Source organism: Parambassis ranga, chromosome 18 (genome assembly GCF_900634625.1).
Source record: "Parambassis ranga chromosome 18, fParRan2.1, whole genome shotgun sequence".
NCBI lineage: Eukaryota > Metazoa > Chordata > Actinopteri > Ambassidae > Parambassis > Parambassis ranga.
In genome coordinates, this window is record NC_041038.1 from 12,576,936 (window position 1) to 12,598,836 (window position 21,901).

The 21,901-nt window shown below is 49.9% G+C and overlaps 1 protein-coding gene across 1 annotated transcript in view; it reads right to left on the bottom strand.

Moving 5' to 3' along the window:
- grm7 (glutamate metabotropic receptor 7) overlaps window positions 1-21,901 on the bottom strand; it is an 87,854-nt gene that overhangs the window by 25,430 nt on the left and 40,523 nt on the right. The window contains exons 3-5 of the mRNA XM_028429050.1: window positions 13,139-13,274; window positions 12,906-13,060; window positions 4,599-4,736 (exon numbers count right to left, since the gene is read on the bottom strand). Of these exons, the coding sequence (XP_028284851.1) occupies window positions 4,599-4,736; window positions 12,906-13,060; window positions 13,139-13,274 (429 nt within the window). The remainder of the gene's footprint in view (window positions 1-4,598; window positions 4,737-12,905; window positions 13,061-13,138; window positions 13,275-21,901) is intronic.

The window sequence follows — 21,901 nt, forward strand, 5'->3', positions numbered from 1 at the left end:
GCTGCTGTCAGCCTCTTCATCACTGAAGAGCAGATGTTCCATCATTTCATAGGATCATACATGCTCATGGTTTATATGAGCCTCTGTGTGTTATGAAACAGTTGTGTTTGTACATTGTCTGTCCACAAGAAGCTGCAGCAGAGATCATGTTTTGACTGAGTTTTTGATCAGCTGCAGTTTCCTGTTGCTTCCATTCAGAGTTTAAAGTTCACACAGTGAAGAAGATGAAAACATTTGCTGGTAATGAGAGAAGAGCAGCAGAGACCAGGTCTCCCTGCTCCACCCTTAGAGGATCCAGCTGACGTAGGTCATCTAAAGCAGCCTGCATCTGTATTCAGTTCCACTTCAGCGTTTACCTCCACCAAACAGGCTGAATGAGAGGCGCTCAGGATGAGCAGCCCGCAAATCAAAATCTAAACAGGAGAACGCAGCGGCGCGGCGCCGCAGCGCTCAGCGGCGTTTGTTGTTCTTTATTTGTCTTTGGTGTGTTGTCTTATAAAAAAATAACGAGAGGGAATAACTAGAGGAGGCAGTTTGGCTGAGGATGAGTGAGAAGACATGCGATCAATACAGCTACCAAATAATCTCAGTACAGGCAGAGCGGCAGCTGGCTAGCCCGCCTGCTAATAGCACAACACACGGAGCCTGTTAGCGCCGCTGATCACACCTCCAACACACACACACACACACACACACACACGGGACGTCAGTACGGGCCTGAGAAGACACTCTCTGTACACACAGTGTAAAGCTGTCATTGTGGACATGTGGGTCCCTGGACACAGACATGAGGGGCCCTCAGAGGAGGGACAATGAAAGAGACAGTCCAGCGTGTATCCTCCTGTCTCCTTGGGGTTCAGACTCCTCAGATCCCTTCAGGACCATGTGACAGGCAGCTCCCTGCACACTGGGCATGCGTTTTGAGCCACATGATGCATTTTAAGTCAAATTTCAGCCTGATTAGATGTTTTCTGTTTTCATTCATGGCTTCAGATTTCATTAGTTCAGGTTTCAAAAATAATTAGAACCTGAACTAATTAGAGCTGAACAAACCAAACAAACGCCTCCACGTTTGTTTGGTAGCAGAACAGGTGGGGATGTGCGTCCTCTGTGGATTTGTGGGGTGTCCCAGCTGTTGGTGTTGTAGTTTCCTCAGTGGGTCTGAGCTGGTCTTCACTTACAGCCTGTTCTCACTTATCAGCATGCTCAGACCCAGTTATTACCCCGAGGATCTGCTGCCATGTGGCTGCAGCTGATGGCATCGGCCTATCTCTGTTCAGAAATCCTCCAGAGGCTCGACTCTCGTCTGTAACCATCCATATTTCCTCGCCTGAGGCAAAGGGACGCAGAGCTTAATGTTATCTCATAAGCAGGAGTCCCTCAGTCCTCTCTCCTCTATGACTATATCATGGTTAGTTCAGGGTCTGTGGTTAGTCTACGGTCTGTGGTTAGTTCAGGGTCTGTGGTTAGTTCAGGGTCTGTGGTTAGTCTACGGTCTGTGGTTAGTTCAGGGTCTGTGGTTAGTTCAGGGTCTGTGGTTAGTCTACGGTCTGTGGTTAGTTCAGGGTCTGTGGTTAGTTCAGGGTCTGTGGTTAGTCTACGGTCTGTGGTTAGTTCAGGGTCTGTGGTCACAGTGGGACAGTCAGGACTCTGGGTCTTGTGTGTCTGCTGGCGTAAAAGGGTTAATAACATGGGTTAATAACATGGGTTAATAACATGGGTTAATAACATGGGTTAATAACAGAAATAATTGCCCCAGTTGTTGTTCGCACACTGGTCACCCTGAAGGGAAGCGATGCCAGCGGGCAGGCCCCCTGCGGAGCATCCATTCAGCACAGAGGGCTCGTTAGGATTCATTGTGCAGTCCAGCCTGCTCGTGTTCGTCTGAATTATGTTAATAATTGATTATTTGAGTTTTAATCCATGGCAGCTGTTATAATGAACAGCTGATATCGCCACATTGACAAACATAATGACTTTAACAGCACTTGTATTGAGCAGCATAAAAGCTGTGAGTGTGACGAACGGCTGGCTGTAAACTGAACCAACGTCCTGCTGCTGATTTATTCCAGCCGCTCGCTGCTGGCAACAACAGCAACACAACACAAACACAACTCAGGGTCGCAGAGGGCCGCCGATATCCCAGCATGCACTGCACGACCGTGTGGTTAAAGCACAGGGCCAGCAATTACACACAACTTCATTTCAGCCTGCAGGCACACGCACACAAAGCAACCACAAAAAAACACAAGGCTACACACACAGACACACAACCACCACAAACAGACACAGCAGTTACAAATTACAAACACACACAAAACAACCAAAAACTACAGACACACAACCACCACAGATATACTGTCGTCAGTCTGTCACCCGTCTGTCTGTGAGACATCTTGGACAGATGTCCCTCAGTGGGTGTGTTCGCAGATCACTGGTGTCTGTGAGGATGGACTGAACCCATCACTGCTACTCCATGTGTACCTGTTGGACACCTGCAGGTCTTTGTCCTACAACCTCAAACCATGGACGCATGTCCTGTGGACTACAGAGGACAGGGACCATCCAGCTTTTTATCAGTGTACAGTTTAAAAGCCTGCATCTCTATGGGATGGGAGCCCATGCCTGTCTGTCTGTCTGTCTCTCTCTCTATCTGTCTCTCTGTCCGCCTGTCTCTCTGCCTGCTTGTCTGTCTGCCTGTCTGTCTTTCTCTCTCTCTCTCTCTCTCTGCCTGTCTGTCTCTCTCTCTATCTGTCTCTCTGTCCGCCTGTCTCTCTGCCTGCTTGTCTGTCTGCCTGTCTGTCTTTCTCTCTCGCTCTCTCTCTCCGCCTGCCTGTCTGTCTCTCTGTCTCTGCCTGCTTGTCTGTCTGTCTGCCTGTCTCTGCCTGTCTGTCTGTCTGTCTGCCTGTCTGTCTGTCTTTCTCTCTGTCTCTATCTGTCTCTCTGTCTCTGCCTGGATGTCTGTCTGCCTGTCTGTCTGTCTGTCTCTGCCTGTCTGTCTTTTTCTCTGTCTCTCTGCCTGCCTGTCTGTCTCTCTATCTGTCTCTGCCTGTCTCTCTGCCTGCCTGTCTGTCTGTCTCTGCCTGTCTGTCTTTTTCTCTGTCTCTCTGCCTGCCTGTCTCTCTCTCTGCCTGCCTGTCTGTCTCTCTATCTGTCTCTGCCTGTCTCTCTGCCTGCCTGTCTGTCTGTCTCTGTCTGTCTGTCTTTTTCTCTGTCTCTCTGCCTGCCTGTCTCTCTCTTATAGATTCCGTTGAGATCCCGGCTCCTTTGTGCTTTGAATGGAAATGTGCGGCGGCACAAAGGAGGACAAAGAGTAGCAGGGGACCAGGGATAGTGACAATAAATGAGCAGATGAATGTGGACTGAGTGAAGTCCATGTTCTTTAGGAACCCGTCAGAGGATAATGGAGGACAAACACAACAACTGCCAGACCAGAGAGTACGTTCTTCTGTAACTCATATCGCAGCAACAGAAAGTGTTGAAGGCCCGTTCACACCATCATACTGGGTCACTAATGGTGATGCACCATCGATCATCCAAAGAGGCCTTAAAGTTTCTGTTTCCTGCTGCAGCTCCACCTTCAGTCAGCGTGCGCTGATGGGTTCATCAGAGCAGGAGGCCTCCTCACAGCATTTACACAGCGTTCAGCTTCTGTCCCAGCCCGAACGTCCGTCTTTAAACTTTAAATGCTCTGCGACATGTTTGTCTTCAGGACTTCAGTCGTCCATAACTTCCGGATCGCTGACTCTAAGACCCTGTCCCGCTGCAAAGAGGGCCTGCCTCAGAGGCAGAGCCTTCCCCTTGCATCCTGGGGTCAGACCGGGCCTTCTGTGGGCCAGCTGCTGCAGCATGCTTCACAGGCTTCCCTCCACTCTGCCCTGTGAAACATTTCACCTGCTCGGACAGTCTCAGACTGGATTTCATCCGTGGATCGAGGGAAACTCATTTTGGAAATGGAAAGCACAGACAAAGCAGCTTCTGGTTTGTTTTGCAGGCTTGAAACTCACAGTCCAGCTGAATGCAACAAACATGTGGCGCAGCTGGAACGTCCAGCTGTACTTTATACATCAGCTGTGTCTCTCATCTCATCATGAAGTTCATGGATTCCACCCTAACCCAGAGGCCATGCTGGAGGAGGTGTGGCCTCTTCCATGTTCCCTCCTCTTCCTCTCACCATCTCATGTACTCTTTAGCAGCAGTGTTAGCATTACTAACGCTGCTGGCTAACAGACGCGGGCCTCCCTCAGAACTCAGGCTCTGGGTGATTGTAGACAAACATCATCAGAGTGAACAGCACATCACACTGTAACTGGGGTTACACAACAACACAGGTCTCTGCCATTTTCTCGGCTCCCATGGCAACAGATCCCCCCATGGTCTCATCTAACATTCACTGTATTTATACAGCCACAGGAGGCAGCCAATCACTGTGGACTGTGTGTGAAGGAGCACATGCTGTGATCAATATAGTCAATTTATTCTGGGTACAAATTACTGATGCTTCAGTGGGATGCTCCCAGTGATCAGATCCATGTCCATGGCAACGGTCTGTTCTTCAGAAATAACACACACACACACACACACACACACACGCTCACCTGTGCACTTCCTGCTGCTCTCGTCTTTCTTAGAGGAGCTCATCAGTTTGCAGTTGAAGTTCTCCTCCCAGTACTCAGCGAACCACACGTTCCGCCGGTTGTTCTCCAGAGTGCGGGATGTGAAGTATGCATCGAACCCTGAAAGACAAGCAGCAGCGGGTCAGAAAAACAGAACAGAGGTTCGTCCATTAGGCGCCAACAGGCGCAATCACACGAGCACTGGAGTGTGAAGAGTCAGAACAAACAGGTCGTGTCTCCTAATGTATGTAAGTGAATGTGCTCATCTTTAAGCAGCTGCTCTCTGTGCTCCCTCCACAGCGCTGTCAGAGGGCAGCTGCACAGGAACAGCTTCACTCAGCGTGGTCAGCGTGGCGCTGATGAAGAAAGCGTGAAGACACCTGGAGAAGTGCAGCCAGTGTACAGAGCTAAAAACGTGTTGTGTAACCGCTGCACAAACACATGCCAGGACGACAACAAACCCGCGCATATGGTAATAAAATTCTTGGCAAGAAGAGGAAATTCCACAGGGATGAATAGAAGCGGAGCCGTGGATCAGCAGAAATAGCTGGAAACATGTAACCTTTGCAGGCATCACAAAGGGCTGAGCGATGTGGAAGGTGGTGTGTAGGCTTCTAAGCACATAAGTCAATTAAGAGATTATCAGTAACTATGACGACCAACAGACTTCAAAACAGGAAGCAGCTCAAAAACAGCATCCTTTATTCTCCACAATGACATTCCGATGCCAACAGCCCGCCCCCAAGAGGGAGGCAACAGGAAGTGAGTCTGACAGCAGAGGATCAGCACAGGAGGACCAAAGAGGAGCTCCTTTTCAGGTTCCTGTGATGAACACCTTCCACGCCTCGTGGTGGAGGTGCTTTGGGACAAAGGACAGCAGTCTGAGGGACTCTCCTGTCCTCCACCCTGGACGGCCTCGTGGTTGGTCTAACACATTAGTTGTGCTGTGTCCTTCAGCTTCCTCTGTGACACAGACGGCCTCTGATGAAGGGGGGCGGTGGAAACCTGAGCACACTGCGCTGGTATCACTGCGCAGGAGAAAATAGTCCATGTTGTGGTGCTGTCGGCACACAGCTGGGGGCGTCCAAACCTGACAGATGGATCATGTTTCAAACAGACATAAGCAGTGCAGTCAGAACTCATTTTTCCTGAGTGGACAGCTTTGTCTCGTCCGCTCCATCACGGCGGCCCGCCTAACAGGAAATGGAGTCACACAGGTCGAGTCCTTTATCTGGTGAAGTGCGGTGAAGTAATCAGCCGTCTATAATATCGTCTTCAGACTGACAGCAGCTCACTCCTCTGCACTCATCTCCAAGACTGCTCAGATGTCCTTCACACCCTGAGATGGTGCATACATTTTCATAATTTCTGACAGGCTAAAATTAGGCTCTTGACCTCTATAAGTTTCTCTGCGCCGTGCTGCGAGTCAGCAGAGCGAGGCGTCGGGGGAGCGGCGGCGCGCTCGGCCGTGAAGGGGGGGTGGCGGGGTTAAAGGCAGACATAAAAGAGCCGCATACAGAGAGAAGAGAATGAAAGTTGAAAAGACTCCATTACAGGCAGAGATGTGATCCATAATTCAGTCGCTGACGTGATCCTGCTGGAGGACGAGCTCTGAAGACGACGAAGCTTTCATCATGCTCTGAACTGTGGTCCCGCACCGGGCCCACTTCCCCCAGGATGAAGTCCAGTGACCCTTCAACAGCAGCAGAACCAGGTCCTCAGAACCCATCTTCAATGGGGGACACGGAGGCCCGATACTGGACCACTGGGGGCATGTATGTATATATTGATGGATGTATTGATGAGGATGCTCACTATACACTCAGTCAGATGATGATGTTCTTCTTCTGTCCTGCAGCAGAGGGACGTGTCTCACTCTTTGTTTAAAAAATGAATCCACACAAGACAAATGTTAAAGTAACAAATCATGTTACTAATGAGCAGTAATTTAAAAATAATGAACAATCACAACAGTGTGTTGACAACAAGTCAGGAAGAGAGCCCATTAACCCCGGGTCAGCGCTGGGTTTGATTTTAAGTGTGTTTGCGGCTCGAGTACCTCCCCCGCCTCCTTCTGGGCCAGTAAAAAACCCTGAGAGGGAGCGAGCACGCTCAAACTGGGGCAGCTCGGCGGCCACCTCTCAGGATATTTGACTGACAAGCGAGCAGTTTGATTTGCAGTCTCCACGGGCTGCAAAGGGACAGCTGTGCTGCTGCCGACTATTTCAGGATTTCTTTTTCTGAGCCGATGAATAATGAATGTAAACAGGAAATACATCTCGCTCTGATATATTCTGATCCCGGCGACCAAGGCTTCAAATAACCTTGAAATCAGCAGCAGGCAGACGGTTTCAGGGATGTGATGTCTTGATTTTCATTCACCGTGCTGCAACAGTTAAAGCAGTCTGCACACATTTGTTCCCATCAGTTCTGCCAGCAGCTCGTTCTGCTGGAACGCAGCGAAGAACAAATGAATAGACGTTAAAGTGTGTCTGACTGAGGGGCAGATTATTCCTGCAGCATCTCCTCACAGCTTGAAAGCAAACTAAATTAGAAATGTCCTTGTAATTACTCTTTGGGAAGAAGCATTAGTGCAACAGTGCGCATGTGAAAAAATGTGGGGGTTCAACAATAACTGCATCTGGATGTAAGCTCAAGGGCGAACGATGCGTTTGATCTTAATTTATAGGAATCCCTGATGGGACTTAGCCTACTTTATGGAGCATAAAATGTCAGATCAGAGTTTGTCTTCGGGTCCCGAGAAGCTGCAGCGCCACTGAGCAGAATAACAACCACCCCCGCTATTGTTTGATAAACAGAGAGAGCAGACTGTTTTATTAATGTGATACTCAGCTCAGGTTTCCACGCTCGTCGCCACTCATTCTCATCATCAGAGCGGCCTCAGATCCGCGGCAGTGTCCTGAAATACTCATATGTGAATGTTATGCTCCGGTCCTGTCAGGCAGCAGGAGGTGCTTCATGTGGTTTGGTTCAGTGTTAAACTGTGAAGAACACAGACTGTGGACAAAGATGGATGACGTCAGCCGCAGGGCTTTTACAGACCAGTGTGGAGGCTGCAGCTGTCATCGTCTCGGCAGCACCTGAATCCACCTAACCCTCCTCATTAATCCAAATACGGGCAAAGTGAGCAGGTTGTCCTAAATGATAATTAATAACATATATCAATAATTAAACTAAATAACAGACTGAAATAATGTTTGTACCAGAAAGTACAGCAGTACTCACAGGTCCCACCATGACAACGAAGTGATGTAATGTGTCCGAGCCAACAGGGGCCGTAAAGTTTAACCTAAGCTAACGGTGACAACACAGGCGGAGGAGGCGCAGCATCCGCCCTGCGATGGTGGTACGAAGGCGAAGGCACTAGATAGGAGGCACTATGTAATCCTCCTTTAACACGCTCTCTGTTGCCATGGTTACTGCTGGTATTTGGGATGGCACACATGCTGGTAAACAGATTGTCTTTAAAAAGTAAAACCACAGCACAGGGATAATGAGGGCTAATCCCAGATACGAGGGGAGGTCTGGGTCAGTCAGCAGATTTGAAAGCTGAGTTAGCATGATTCAGAATTAGCTTTAAATAAGCAGTGCCAGTGTCCAAACACCAGGGGGCGCACTACATATGTATTTACTGGATTTGATGTTTGAGAAGTTGAATAATGAAAGTAAAAAGGGAAGAAAACATGTTTAAAACGACTTCTGACTTGTAGGATGTTTCACCTCCAGGTGCACACAGATGTGTGACATCCTCACAGAAGTTTGTGTGTCTGCAGAGCTGCAGAGGGAGGACGGGACCTGACGAGGCTCAGGATGAACTCATCCCACTCACTCGGGGAGGTTGTGCCCACCGAGGCGGCGCTACACCAACTTCATCTGAAGTTTGTGAACAAGCAGCAGAGAGAAGGTCCACAGAGCACAGCCGCACACACACACACACACACACACACACACCCTTTCTGCCTTTTAATGACTCACTAACAGGAACCCTGTGCTGCTAAATGAAGTAGTCTGGTTTTAGGAAGGTGTCCTGTTGTGATATGCTGCTCCTGTTGCCTAGTAACCCAGAGAGCTGTAGATGTTACATTGTAGAGTCTGCTGTGTTCTCAGATGCTGCAATGCATCCTGGGAAGTGTATGTGAGGGAGTCCAGCAGATCTGCAGACCTGGTGAGCTGAGGTCACTCCACAGCAGGTGTGTGAGCAGTGTGTGCACTGACCTGCTCTGTTAACCCTCCCACCTCCAGGGCGGCCATGTTAAACCATTTCCACGTCTCATTTCAGCTGCTTGCATCCACAATCTGGAACATCAAGAGCCTGGGCTTTTGGTTCAGCCGTCTCTTCACCCGGACAGATTGGAGCAGAAAAGCTGGAGCGGGATCCAAAAATGCACCAAACCAGATCCTTTGCTGTCCCTGGATGCACCAAGAAATTCAGTCATAAAAGCCTCAGCAGGTATGAACAGAGTCAGTGACACTGATGGATGAAACAAAAGAACAGCACAGGATGAGCCAGTCCCACGCCTCAGGGTGAGACCAGCACTCAACAATGCAGACCAACAAAACCCTCCTGAGACCAACAAAACCCTCCTGAGACCAACAAAACCCTCCTGAGACCAACAAAAGCCGCTTGAGCTTCAGACCACCTGTCTGTGACTGTGGCTGCTGCTTCTCTTCAGAGGAGCCTTTGACATAAAGCTCTACCTAAACAGAGCTTTGGAGCAGGAGGCTCCTCAGAGCTGCTGCATTCTGGGAGGTTATCAGCTCAGAATCAAAGGTCCCAGCTCTGTGAGGCGTTCGGGTGCATGTTTCTGTTGGTGCTGCAGGGTGTGTGATTTATCTCTCAGGGTGAGCAGCGTGAGTTACGTACAAAGGTGCACAAAGCGGCGTGTAACAGCGCCGCCACCAGCAGCCACGTCGCTGCCAAACGCTCAGGAGCCGAGCCGTGGCTTTAAAATGGAAATGTGACTCACGGGGCATTTTATTTTTAGCAGTGTGTCTGGATGTGCAGTGAACAGCAGCATCTGGAACACCTGAGACTGTGAGACTGTGAGCACCGTTGTTAAAGGGCTCACCCTTTCACAGTTTGACCCTGTGATACCTCCATAGCCGCTGCATCCTCCCACCTCAGCAACCTTGGCACTGAGAAGGTAAACCCAGCCTCCTCAAGTTCAAGTTTGTCCCTTTAACAACGGGTGCTGATCCAAGGGCGCTTCCTGCATCACTTCCTGCTGCAGCGGCATCACTTCCTGCAGCCTCATGTGAACACACTGTGTCCTGGTCGCATCGCCGCTCCAAAAAAAAACAAAAAAAAGAAAGCAAACACACACCCTCTGGGGTCAGCTCAACCCGGAGCCAAGCTCCGACTCTAATGGCCAGAATTAAAACCAACTGCCAAGAGCTGCAGTAACAGCCAGAACGGCTGCGGGCCGAGCCAGGAAACAAGAGAAAAAAGTCCATTACAGGCCTTATTTAGCCGAGGCCTGAGTGAGGGAGACACAGCAGCCTTATTTAAGATAAAACTAATCCTTAATGTGAGAGGAGGCAGAGGTGTGAGGGAGGGAGAGAAGGGGGAGACACACAAACACAACTGCACAACTGATAAAAACCTTCCTGCAGACAGACATTACACAACCTGTTCATGCAGCCAACAGGTGTGCACACCTGTGATTAACAGAAGGACCTGCTGATAAACCTCCAACAGCATCAATCTATGTGTTTTATTTCTAACTTCAAACTAACGTCACACTGACTCAGGTCAACACTCATTCCACACACTGCAGGGCGGCTGAGGGGAAGGAGAGAAAGAGGCAGAGGAAGACAGAGCCGGTGGTGTGAAGCAGGGAGAGGATGCTGAGCTTGATCAGTGTCAGCAGCTGAGCGGCTCCTCCTCCCTCTTTGCCGTGTGTCAGATTAAGTGTTCACTCTCACACTGAAGGCAGGAGGATCCAGCGTGACGGGCTGCCACAGAGAGTCCTCTGACGGGGGAGACGGTTCAGCGCCGCTGCGACACAGCGACGCCCACAGGCCCGACCAGGCCGCAGCCACTCAACATCAGCTGATTATTGATCCGGCTGCATTGGTTACGAAACACTTTGTCATTACTGTGACTGGATTACACTGCAGTTGTGATCAGCTTCACATCAGCTCCGCTGGGGCTGGAGGCCTGGGTCCAAAAGCAAGTCCATCCCCATAGACCGCCATGGTGTCCAAATGTCCAAGTGTTCAGCCTGGCCACCGCACAAGCGTCATGCTTCAACCCTAGCTCCACCTATCCTCCACCTCCTGCTCTCTACTGCTGGGCCAACGGACACTGGTACACTGGTGCAGAGTGAGAACCTGGCGGTGGTCAGATGAAACATTACGCCCGCGTCACGTCGCCTGCTGCTGCCTCAGTGCTCTGCCCTGTCACCATTAATGCTAACAATGGATTTATGATCATCTGAAACTGCATTTGTTGTCTTTCTCCCCCCTTCTGTCCTGATAGAGACAGACTCATCGTGTGTTTCAGTGTTTTAAGGGTTAATCCTTAAAAGGAGACGACGTTCATCCTTCAGGAACCAGACACTCTAAGGCTGTCCCAGAACTAACTCCTCACTGCAGGCTCTGCTGGCTCTCTGATTCCTCACATGTCTGACAGTAAATGGCTGAGATTTGTGGATTAGAGGATGTAATTGACTCTGAGAGGAGGATCTGTCCCAGCTGGAGGCTGCAGGCTCAGCAGGCGTCCTCCGTCACAGAGTGGGAACCTCCGCAGCATCGCTCTGCCTCTCCTCCTCTTCTTCTGTTCTGTTTTCCTTCATCTCTCGTCCTTCATCACCTCCTCCTGGGTTCAGCCTTAAAAAACTCTCAGCTCTATTCGGAGCCAGCTCTTGGGATAAGCGACGCAGGCGGACCGGGTACCAGGGTTAAACTCAGTCAGAGCGGCGGAGCAGAGCATGGAGGGAGGTAAACACAGGCTCACAGGGACCTGACACAGATGGACCTGACTGTCGGACCTCACAGAGACAAGAGGCTGTGGTGTCCCAAACTACAACTCCCAGAATGCACTGGGCTGGTTGCTGCTCTGATAAGAGACTGTGTCTGTGTTCACACAGGACACACTGTTCATTTACACAGTCGTTCAGGTCAGACTAGAGTTGGGGGGGGGGACTGATGTCTGCTGTGCTCCAAACTGCTCGTCATGCTGCAGAATTGTCTTCATGCCCAGAAAACCTGAACTTTCATAAATCACTTGTCAGACAGGAGGACAAAAGGCATGGCGGGCCGCATCGGAGGGGGCGCTGCTTATTGGTGCACCTCCACCGGTCAGACCGAGGTCACAGCCCGAGGTCACAGCCCGAGCCACGTGTTCGCCTCCAGCAGAGACGGAGGTCAGAAACAGATGTTACGACCGCACAGCCGTCACTGACAGCCGCAGTGTTTCCAGGACAGAAAGAACAAAGAGGCGCCGTGATGTTCATGTAGATCATAAAACAGCCTGCGTTTGATACGACAGCCGAGAGTCTGAGCTCCACACACACGTCTTCATCTACACGCTGTCATCAGCGAGTAAGAGAGGCAGGGCGGGGATGTTCCCTCTGATCAGGAGTTTGTCTTTCTGAAGGCTGTGTGTGTCTGTGTGTGTGTGTGAGAGACGTGCATACAGAATGAACATGTTGTGTAACAGACTCCTGCACAAAGCGAACACTTTGCAGCTCGTTTTCTCTCCTGTCAGGACTCAGCTGTGTCTGATCACTGCGAGTCTGGACTGATCTTAGCTCATCTTCACTTTTTTTTGTTTGTCATTTTGGCAGACATTCATTTCTGCTCTGATGAAATATAAAAGTTGAATCAAAACAAATGACACAAAGGTGCTTAACTTGCAGTGCAGAGCCTGGATTCAATGGAAAGACTATTTATAAGCTAAATACTGAATGCATGAAACAATCAAAATATTCAAATACTCTTTTTTCACTGCCTTGTTTTTAATATTGTGTGTTCAGATATTCCGTTGTGTGTCTCCTTTGCGTGATGTGCTCGTGTGCAGAAATGTGCTGAGGCTTACAGACAGACATGAAAAGTGGTTTTCCTTCAAATCCTCCTCCCTGGTAGAGAAGTCTGTGACTGACTCAGCACTGCTGACGGCGGCAGAATAATGATGACACATAATCATCATCAAAGGGTGGCAGAAAGAGGCAGCGGCTCACTGGTGATTGACTTTCTACCACTGCTGCTTATTCAGGGAAACGTGTTGAGAAAAGATCCGGCGGAGCAGCTCGGTGCTGGACTTACCGCTGATGGTGGCCCTCTTCGGCAGGATGGTGATGGCTCCCACGGCAGTGTCCTCCAGCTGGTGGATGGGACTGTTCTTGGCGCCCCAGCTGTCAGAGCCGATCCACAGGAAGTGACCGACCTGGTCCGCCCGCTTGCTGGCGTTGAGGATCCCCCTGTGTGCAGACAGAACCCACAGAGTCAGAGCAGCTGTCAGAGGTGCAGCAGCACAGACACACACCGAGCCGCCTTACCTGATGTCTTCATCAGAGGCGAAGAGGATGACCGCCCGGGCGTAGCGCGTGTCCAGCAGCAGACGGATAATTTTATCAAAGTCGGAGGGCTTGTGGTCATGAGGGATCTTCAGGGACTGAGCGATGCAGATTCCACCTGAGGGAGCAGATTAAAGGGAAGCAGTCACACAGCGGTCACACACACCTGAGACAGGTTCAGAGTGAGGAGGAGGAGGCAGCCGGATGAAGAGGCCTCTGCCCTCCTGTCTGACATTTCATCAGCACTGAAAGTCTGAGAGCTGCAGGCTTTCAATAAATGTCACTCACAGAAAGGTCTGCAGCCGCTTTTAGAAGCATCCACACAAAAAAGACTTCACAGCTGCACGTCTGCAGCTCGGCACAATACAACCAACTGTCCAACTGGACTCAGTAAACACTAAAAGTCCTGCCCTCCTCAGCAACAAGAAGGAAGCCATGATGGAGTCACATGTGACCAACACTCAGAGAGTCTCTGTCTGACCTGCAGCTGATCTCTGTCTGAATACCTGAGTGATTCTGCACACACACTCTGCCTGCTCTCTGCCTGCAGACAGTACGAAGTGTGTGTAGAGGAAAACACTGACTGACCATGTGACAGGAAGGAGAAGCTGCTATTTGCCTGGTGACGCCTTCATGTGTAGTTTGGGAGCTTCTGTTTATGCTGTTCTTAAGACGTCACCTTCACAAGAAGGAAAGCTATGAGTCATGGTGGATGATGGTTCCAGTCACAGGGGGAGGACTGTTTACAGTGAACCTGATGTGCTGTGATGCTGTGATGCTGTCCTGGCGTCTGCCAGGTCGTCCCTGAGGTGGACGTGAGCGCTAGGATCCACACAAAGTCACCATGACTCTGGGAGTGTGTGAGTCACGCTGTGCGTTCACAAGTTATTGAGTTATGACTCTGATGTTTGACACAAATTGCAGCAATCAGGCGTGGAGTGTTTTACAGAGTCGACTTTACTGCCTGTGAGCCAGTGATGATGATGCTGCTGAAAAGCAGCCAAACTATCATTTCAGCCCGTACAGCTGCTGGCTCGGCTGCTCGCGCCTCTCACTTTCTGTACAGCTGCACATCAACCGATGCCTGTGTGAGCTGGTTGGAGCAGAGGGTGGAGGCTCATCTTTTGTCTGTTGTGTATGACCCTCCCAAACAAAGAGCTGCTCAAATAAACCATCAGATACAGCTGCGCTAGCCCTCAGATGTCACAGTCACACAGGATCTGTAGAACTCTCCCTGCACCAGGACTGAACCGCTCCACAGCAACATTTCACAGTGGGTCACATCCTCCGACAATCCTCAGAGGTCACTGACAGGACCTCCACAGTCTTTAAACGTTGTTACAGAGCACAGCACTGAACATTCATCAGACACAACCAGCCCAGTGCTTTAAGCTGGACTACAAGTAAAGCAAATATTAGCAGAAGAATGAATGATCTTTACTTTCATTATACACTGGGTACAATGACGTTCTGCAGAAGCTGTCTCTGAGTCTGTCCTTGTTTTTATTGATCTGATCAGCTTTCCTGATGGTAGCGGTTCAAACAAAGAGGGTCCAGGGTCAGAGGTCAGTGCTGATCTGGTCTGCTTGCCTTCTGAGTCTCTCGGTGTAGACTCTCGGAGTCCAGCTGTGGAAGCTCCATACTGACAGTTTTGAGCTGTTACTGGGTCAGGGTTAGTTACAGGGTTCACCTGCTGCTGGGTGCTGGAGGACCATGTCAAGTGCTTAGAGATGATTCCAAGGAGCTTGAGGTTCTCCACTGAGGCTCAATATATGTGTGTGTGTGTGTGGTCCTCTGATGTGGGAGCGCCTGAAATCAACGAGCACCTCTTTGGTGGTAGAGCTGTTAATGACCAAGTCACTAGATGGTCCACTTCCAGTCTGGAGGTGGAGTCATCTCTTGGAGGTCAGGCTGATCTGTGGTGTCGTCTGCATGTTAAGTGATGGAGTTGAAGCCCTTTACACTCTTCATGTGTGAATAGTGTAGACTGAAGGGGTCTGTGCAGGTTCCTGCTCAGTGAGCACATTGACCTGCTCACAGTCACTGCTGAAGCGTTCCCTCTAAAACACTTCATGTCTCAGCTCCAGTGCTGTCAAAGCCTCCATGTATAACTTCCTGTGTTTCAGAATGGCTGCATGCCGCCGCCGCTACCTCCACTCAGGATCCACCTCCTCACTCACTGTGGGTCAACCAGGAGATGAATGAACAAAGGGTCTGCATCCACAGGCTAACATGCTAACATGCTTCCTCCTCCTGCTCCTCCTCCTCCTCCAGCTGGTAACCACTCCTCCTGCTTTCCTCAGCAAAGACCAACGACTTCCTGGCTGCTTTGCCGCCTCCTCTCTAACCTCTGAATTTATCTGAGTCATGCTGTAAATATTGATTAGGTGATCATTCTTCACTTAAACTACACCCGCACCACTGTAACAGGCCAATGGCTGCACTGACTTACGGCCTCATTCCACTTCATCCAGCCAGCGCTGCGAGTTATGGCTGCCAGAGTCGAACCCTGCAAGGTCGGAGTGTGAGGCGGTGCCAGCGCCGCCACAGCCGAGCGCTCAGCGCGGCTGCTGGAGCTCGCCGTGAACACGTGGAGCAGCTCATCAAGATGGCTGCTGCTCAGGACGGCTCAGGGATCGATGGGTCCCTGGCCCCGGACAGAAACAAGTCCTCAGCTCACACCGAGCACTGCAGGACACGGCAAAGTGAGCCTGAGACACTGAAACTCCTCCCCCTTCACCTGGAGCGAGCATCCTCTTCCTCCCTGCCAGCTGCCTGCTGGAAACACATGTTGAATCTTTCTGTTCAGGATCACATCAGGAGAACCATCAGAGAGCTCCGATCCCACAGTGACGGGGACTCCGCTCCTCACATGACCTCCATTCACAGCAGGGATCCTCTGCCCCGCACTCCCTCTCTTTCATATTTTGTCAGCTAGGAGGAAACAAACACTTCAACCAAACCCAAAGCAGGAAGTGAGGGTGTCATTCAGTGTGTGTGTGTGTGTGTGTGTGTGAGCTGGGGACACTCATACCAATCTGTGATGCTGCCTCAGAAAGCACTTAAAACTTTCCCTCTGATGTACTTTCTGTGTTACTGAGAATGTTCCAGAAAAGTTTGCAGAAAAACATTAAAAGTTGATTGAAAATACATGAGAAGATTCACTGTGAGCTCTTACTTTGAAAGGACAGCCTTAAAGGAAGTGAATGTTATCACAGACAGAGCAGTGACAGCCTCATGCTGTAAGGTTCAGTGTGCAGATGTGTGTGTCCTGGAGGTGACCATCACTAACGAGCAGCGTGCTGTGTGTGTGTGTGTGTGTGTGCAGCACTTTGATTCCTGCTGATGGCCTGAGTGTGAAGCGCTCTGATGATGATGAAAGCGTCCCTGTCTGCGTGTGATTTATCCTCTCTCACAGCCAACCGTTTATGACTTATTTGATCAAACTCTCTGAAATATTCATGGAGTTTCTGCGTGTTTCCGTGCTGCAGACTTTTTAAATTACACGGTTTCAGGCATAATGTCCCGTCTTATTTTAATCCAATCAACATTCTACAATACAATTTAGAACACGACCCCGGAGCAGATCTGAAACGTCGCTGCTCGGCGTGCTGATAATCTAATCTGAAATCGTCTCCGCTCCGTTCAGTCTGCACTGATTCTGATCAGGACAGATTTGGTCTTCAATCCCGTCCTGCAGCTGCACATTCCTCCGTTTAAAAGCTCAACAACATGAAAGCTGCACAGAGTTCATGGATTCAGATATAAATACCAGCACAGAGACGTCAGAGCCTCAGTGAAAGTTTCCACACCTGTAACCGGCTCCGGCTTCCTGAGCTCGTGCCACCGTCAGGACCTTCTGTCTGAGCTCATTAACTCGTCAGCAGAGACTCTCCCTCTGCTTCCATACTGCCAGCTGGAAATGAGCATAAAAAGGTTGATATAAACAAATGTCCTATCTGGCCTGATTTACGGCGACACGTGGAGCCGAGCCGGCCTGCTGACAGGAGGGAAACAACCAGGCAGAATCTGAGCTGCTGGAAAATGAATGACTGGAGCTGCAGTCAGTAAATCTCAGAGAGACGGGCTAAAGTGGGTCAGAGTGTCTGAATCCGGCCGAACAAAACGGGACAAAGACAGGAGCTGGATGAGCCTTCAGAGGAGCTGCAGACGCAGGCAGGCTGTGATGGATGAGCTGTTCTCAGCTCTACAGCGGCTCCGCACAAAATCAACAGCACAAACAGCCATTTATCTGCAGCATGTGCCAAACACTCCTCCAGAGTCCACCCGGACCTGGCTCCATCCACACACCTCTACACTGAGATCAATAACCTGGTATTAATAAAACCAGTTAGTGAAGCTGTTCACAGCCTGTCAGTCCGTTCCAGGCTGCTGTGTCCTGCGCTCACGTCAGTCACAGTTTAAAGTGATCCATGTTCAGGAAGGCCTGAGGGAGCTGCAGCGTCCTGGTGCACCAGCAGAGGACTCAGAGGGGTCCGTTCATTAGACACTTGGTGAGCGTGTCAGCTGAGGACCGCAGCCTGCTCAAACTCTGTGTCAGTGTGAGGCCGTTCTGCTGTGTCACAACCAGCATCCGTGAGATTGAACTGTGAAATATTAATGATGAGGTGCCGAAAAATGGAAGGAGAACATTTCCTGTGGGACAGACGCTTCGCCCGGCCGGAGACGCCGGAATGATTAAACATGTTTGCTGAAAAAGTCATCCCCGCATGTTTCATAATAAAAAAACATCAATAACAACAATCAGCTGTTTGTTTCCCAAGAAAATACATTTGGACAAATCAATGGATCTAAAATGAAAAAGTGATGCACAGGCGCTGAAAAACACGCTGTCAGTCATCACATCACTGTATCTAAGAACAGGCCAGACTTCCCATGAGGCCTTGCATCATGTAATAGAGGTGGAGGGCTGTGAGGACGGAGACGGACGGAGCTGAGGGAGGAGCTTCAGGTCACAGAGGGCTCTGCCTCGTTACACATGATGAATGAGGGAAGCTGTGGGAGGTCATGTGACACACCTGGAGCTTCACTGAAGGTAGTTCCAGACCTTTCCAGACTGAGAAGGGACCCTGACATCTGGACCCGCTGAGTCCTTCACTGTTTCTGTACCTCGGGGGGTGCTCAGTTTTGACCACAAACACTCGCTGTCCTCTCTAAGCCACGTGGAAGCTTTGGGCAGTCATGAGGCGTCAAACACTGTGATCATTGATGAGAAGTGACAGTGTGCTGCAGGAGACGGGTCACTGTGGGACCTGCTCACCTTCTCCAAACACAGAGGACGTGTGGAGACCCAGGAACACCAGCAACATTTCAGAGAGATCGAAACCTGATCAGAGAGAGATCGATACCTGATCCAGAGAGCGATCGATACCTGATCCAGAGAGCGATCGATACCTGATCCAGAGAGAGATCGAAACCTGATCCAGAGAGAGATCGATACCTGATCCGATCCATGTTAGGGACCATTTATTGAGCTCTCTGCTCAGCCAGTCCTTGTGTGTGTGTGTGCGGCCTCTCAGACAGCTGACGGTCAACATTAAGCCCTGTCCTCATCCTATCTCTCCAGTTTAGAGACTAAAACTCGTCCCTGTGTGCAGAGGACAGAGTCCTTCCTGTGAATTGTGTACTTTAGAAAACACACACATATATTCAGACACTTTTCAAACCAGAAATTGCCAAAAATCCAATTCCAGTCTGAGAGCATCCAGCTGTCTACGGAGGCCCTGTGGTCTCTGCAGGATTCTCTCAGAAACTTCTCACACGTGCAGCGCAGCCAGCAGCCGAGACCACGCAGCTGTTTCCAGCTGTGCGCTGTGATCAAAGAGATTCAGGGCCGCTGCGTCACATGGGAACACAAAGAGGCTGCAACACGGCGGCGAGCCGCTGCCTCCCCGCCACGAGCGTCCCCACATGAAAATTCATATTCTGCCTGTTTCTCTGCAGTCAGCACAAACAGTAAATAACACAGAGAGCAGCAGCTGCTGCTGGAGCTCCACAGGCCGACTGCTGTCTGTGCTGTCTGTGCTCTGTGCTGTCTGTGCTGTCTGTGCTCTGTGCTGTCTGTGCTGTCTGTGCTCTGTGCTGTCTGTGCTGTCTGTGCTCTGTGTGCTGTCTGTGCTCTGTGCTGTCTGTGTGCTCTCTGTGCTGTCTGTGCTCTGTGCTGTCTGTGCTGTCTGTGCTCTGTGCTGTCTGTGCTGTCTGTGCTCTGTGCTGTCTGTGCTGTCTGTGTGCTGTCTGTGCTCTGTGCTCTGTGCTGTCTGTGCTGTCTGTGCTCTGTGCTCTGTGCTGTCTGTGCTCTGTGCTGTCTGTGCTGTCTGTGTGCTCTCTGTGCTGTCTGTGTGCTGTCTGTGCTGTCTGTGCTCTGTGCTGTCTGTGCTCTGTGCTCTGTGCTGTCTGTGCTGCCTGTGCTGTCTGTGCTCTGTGCTGTCTGTGCTCTGTGCTGTCGGTTTTTACTTTGATTCCCTTCATATTAGCAGCAGCATGTGTTTGAAGAATAATTAAAGCTACATGTGCTCAGTATGACTTATTTTAACCCTTGTGTCTGTTGATGTTTGTCGAGTTTTACAGCTGTTGTTTTATCATCTGTGTGCAGACCCTACAGACTGTTTGTTTCCTGTTATGGTAGCACAAAGTGGAAGCCGCTCATTTTCTCTTAAAGTTGTCACTGAAGTTGATCTTTGTTCTGAAAGAGTGTAATATCAGGGCTTCTTTCCCATGTATGGGAGCTGGAGGACTGTGAGGACAGAGGGAGGGGTTCAGGTCTCAGAGGGCTCTGCCTCATTACAGATGATGAATGGTGGGAGCTGTGAGTGCAGGGAGGTGGACGGTCACACTGCTGCAGCAAATTCAGCCTGTGGCTGCATTAATGCTGCTAAACTCAGAGAGACACACAACCCCACTGACACACAACGCCACTGACACACAACGCCACTGACACACAACGCCACTGGCACACAACGCCACTGACACACAACCCCACTGATACACACAACGCCACTGACGCACAACGCCACTGACACACAACGCCACTGACACACAACGCCACTGACGCACAACGCCACTGACACACAACGCCACTGGCACACAACGCCACTGATACACAACGCCACTGACACATGTTGGGTGAAAGAATTTATTCTGCATGGTGTTAACATGCAGTGTGTTCAGATATATAAGTTTTCATGTTTATATGTGTTTATCGCTTAATAATGTGATTTTCATAAGTGTTTATGTGTTAGGAAGTTTTATAGAAAATCAAAGTAATTTGCGGATACTGAATGTATTAATAAGTAATTTCATAGTATGTCATATAACGTTGTTTTCTGCAGTTCAGGCTGTGGCAGATGAGATCAGTTGTTTTTCTGTTCTCTGGAGAGAGCTCCGGTTGGTACGAGATGGTCATAAATTCAGACTAAGGACAGCAGCACCTTTGACCTGATAAAAGCCAGATTCTAAAGGAATGTGTTTTTCTCCTGAGTACCCAGTTTTATGGTCACCCCCAGATTGGACTCACAACCTATGAGATTTGAGGAATTGAAGTTTTACCTTATTTGGCAGTAAACACTAATGGTCTAGTTGCTGTATGAACCAGGGTCTGCAGGGGGGCGGTAGATGCCTGTGGGCCGGCAGGCAGGAACGCCCATGGGGTATATCAATGTGTGAATCCCATGTCCAGTTGTTGTTGCATTGTTCGTTGTTGCTGTGTGGTTGTTTGTTCTTGTTGGTTGTCCTGTTCTTGTGTTGTTCTTGTTTGGTTCTTTGTGTGCAACAACCCAGAGCTCTGCGACTCAGAATTTGCCTCATTGTTTAATAAATTATAATTTTGAGACCAGAATTTATCCGCTCCTTCCTTACAAACTAATTCAGGGGGTGATCAGAAGGAAACAAGGGGATTTTCACCCCGACACACACAACGCCACTGACACACAACGCCACTGATACACACAACGCCACTGATACACACAACGCAATGAAGGGCAATGAAGGAAGCAGCACGCGGTCCTTCACAGCCCAACATGGTCATTTATATCTCAACACAGAGCCACACGACAAAGAAAAGTATCATATATATTATCACCTGTTAAAAAGCATCTCTGACACCATGCTAATGAATGAGGCTAATGCTAATAGGTCCCTGTGGTGATGTCATGCTAATAGAAAGGCTAACAAATCTGATTTCAAGGAGGTTAACCTCAGAATCTCAGAACAGAGCAAAGATTGTTTTTTCCCTCCTCCTCCTCCTCCTCCTCCTCTTCCTCCTCCTCCTCCTCCTCCTCCTCCTCCTCCTCCTCCTCTTCCTCCTCTTCCTCCTCCTCCTCCTCCTCCTCCTCTTCCTCCTCCTCCCCCTCCTCCTCCTCCTCCCTTTATTGCTCGCTCTCGGTGCTTCTGCTGATGAGTGGGGAGAAATAAACAGCTCTGGGGCTGCGAGTGCAGCCAAACAGCTTCTCAGTGGACCGACCACCCCGGGGAGCTCATCAATTGACACTGAATTTTCTACAATAACTGCCAGAGAGAAGAATGAGCCACAGTTCAGTGACACACACACACCTGTTCCAACACACACACATGCAGACAGACATTAAGAATGAACGTGCTCAGAGCTGCCATTACATCCTGCTGTATTAGCAGCTCATAGATCTTTACAGCCTGTGGAGCTGTTCGTCTTTACAGCCTCAGACAGAAAGAGGTAATGACCAGAGACACCATCACACACTCACACTGCAC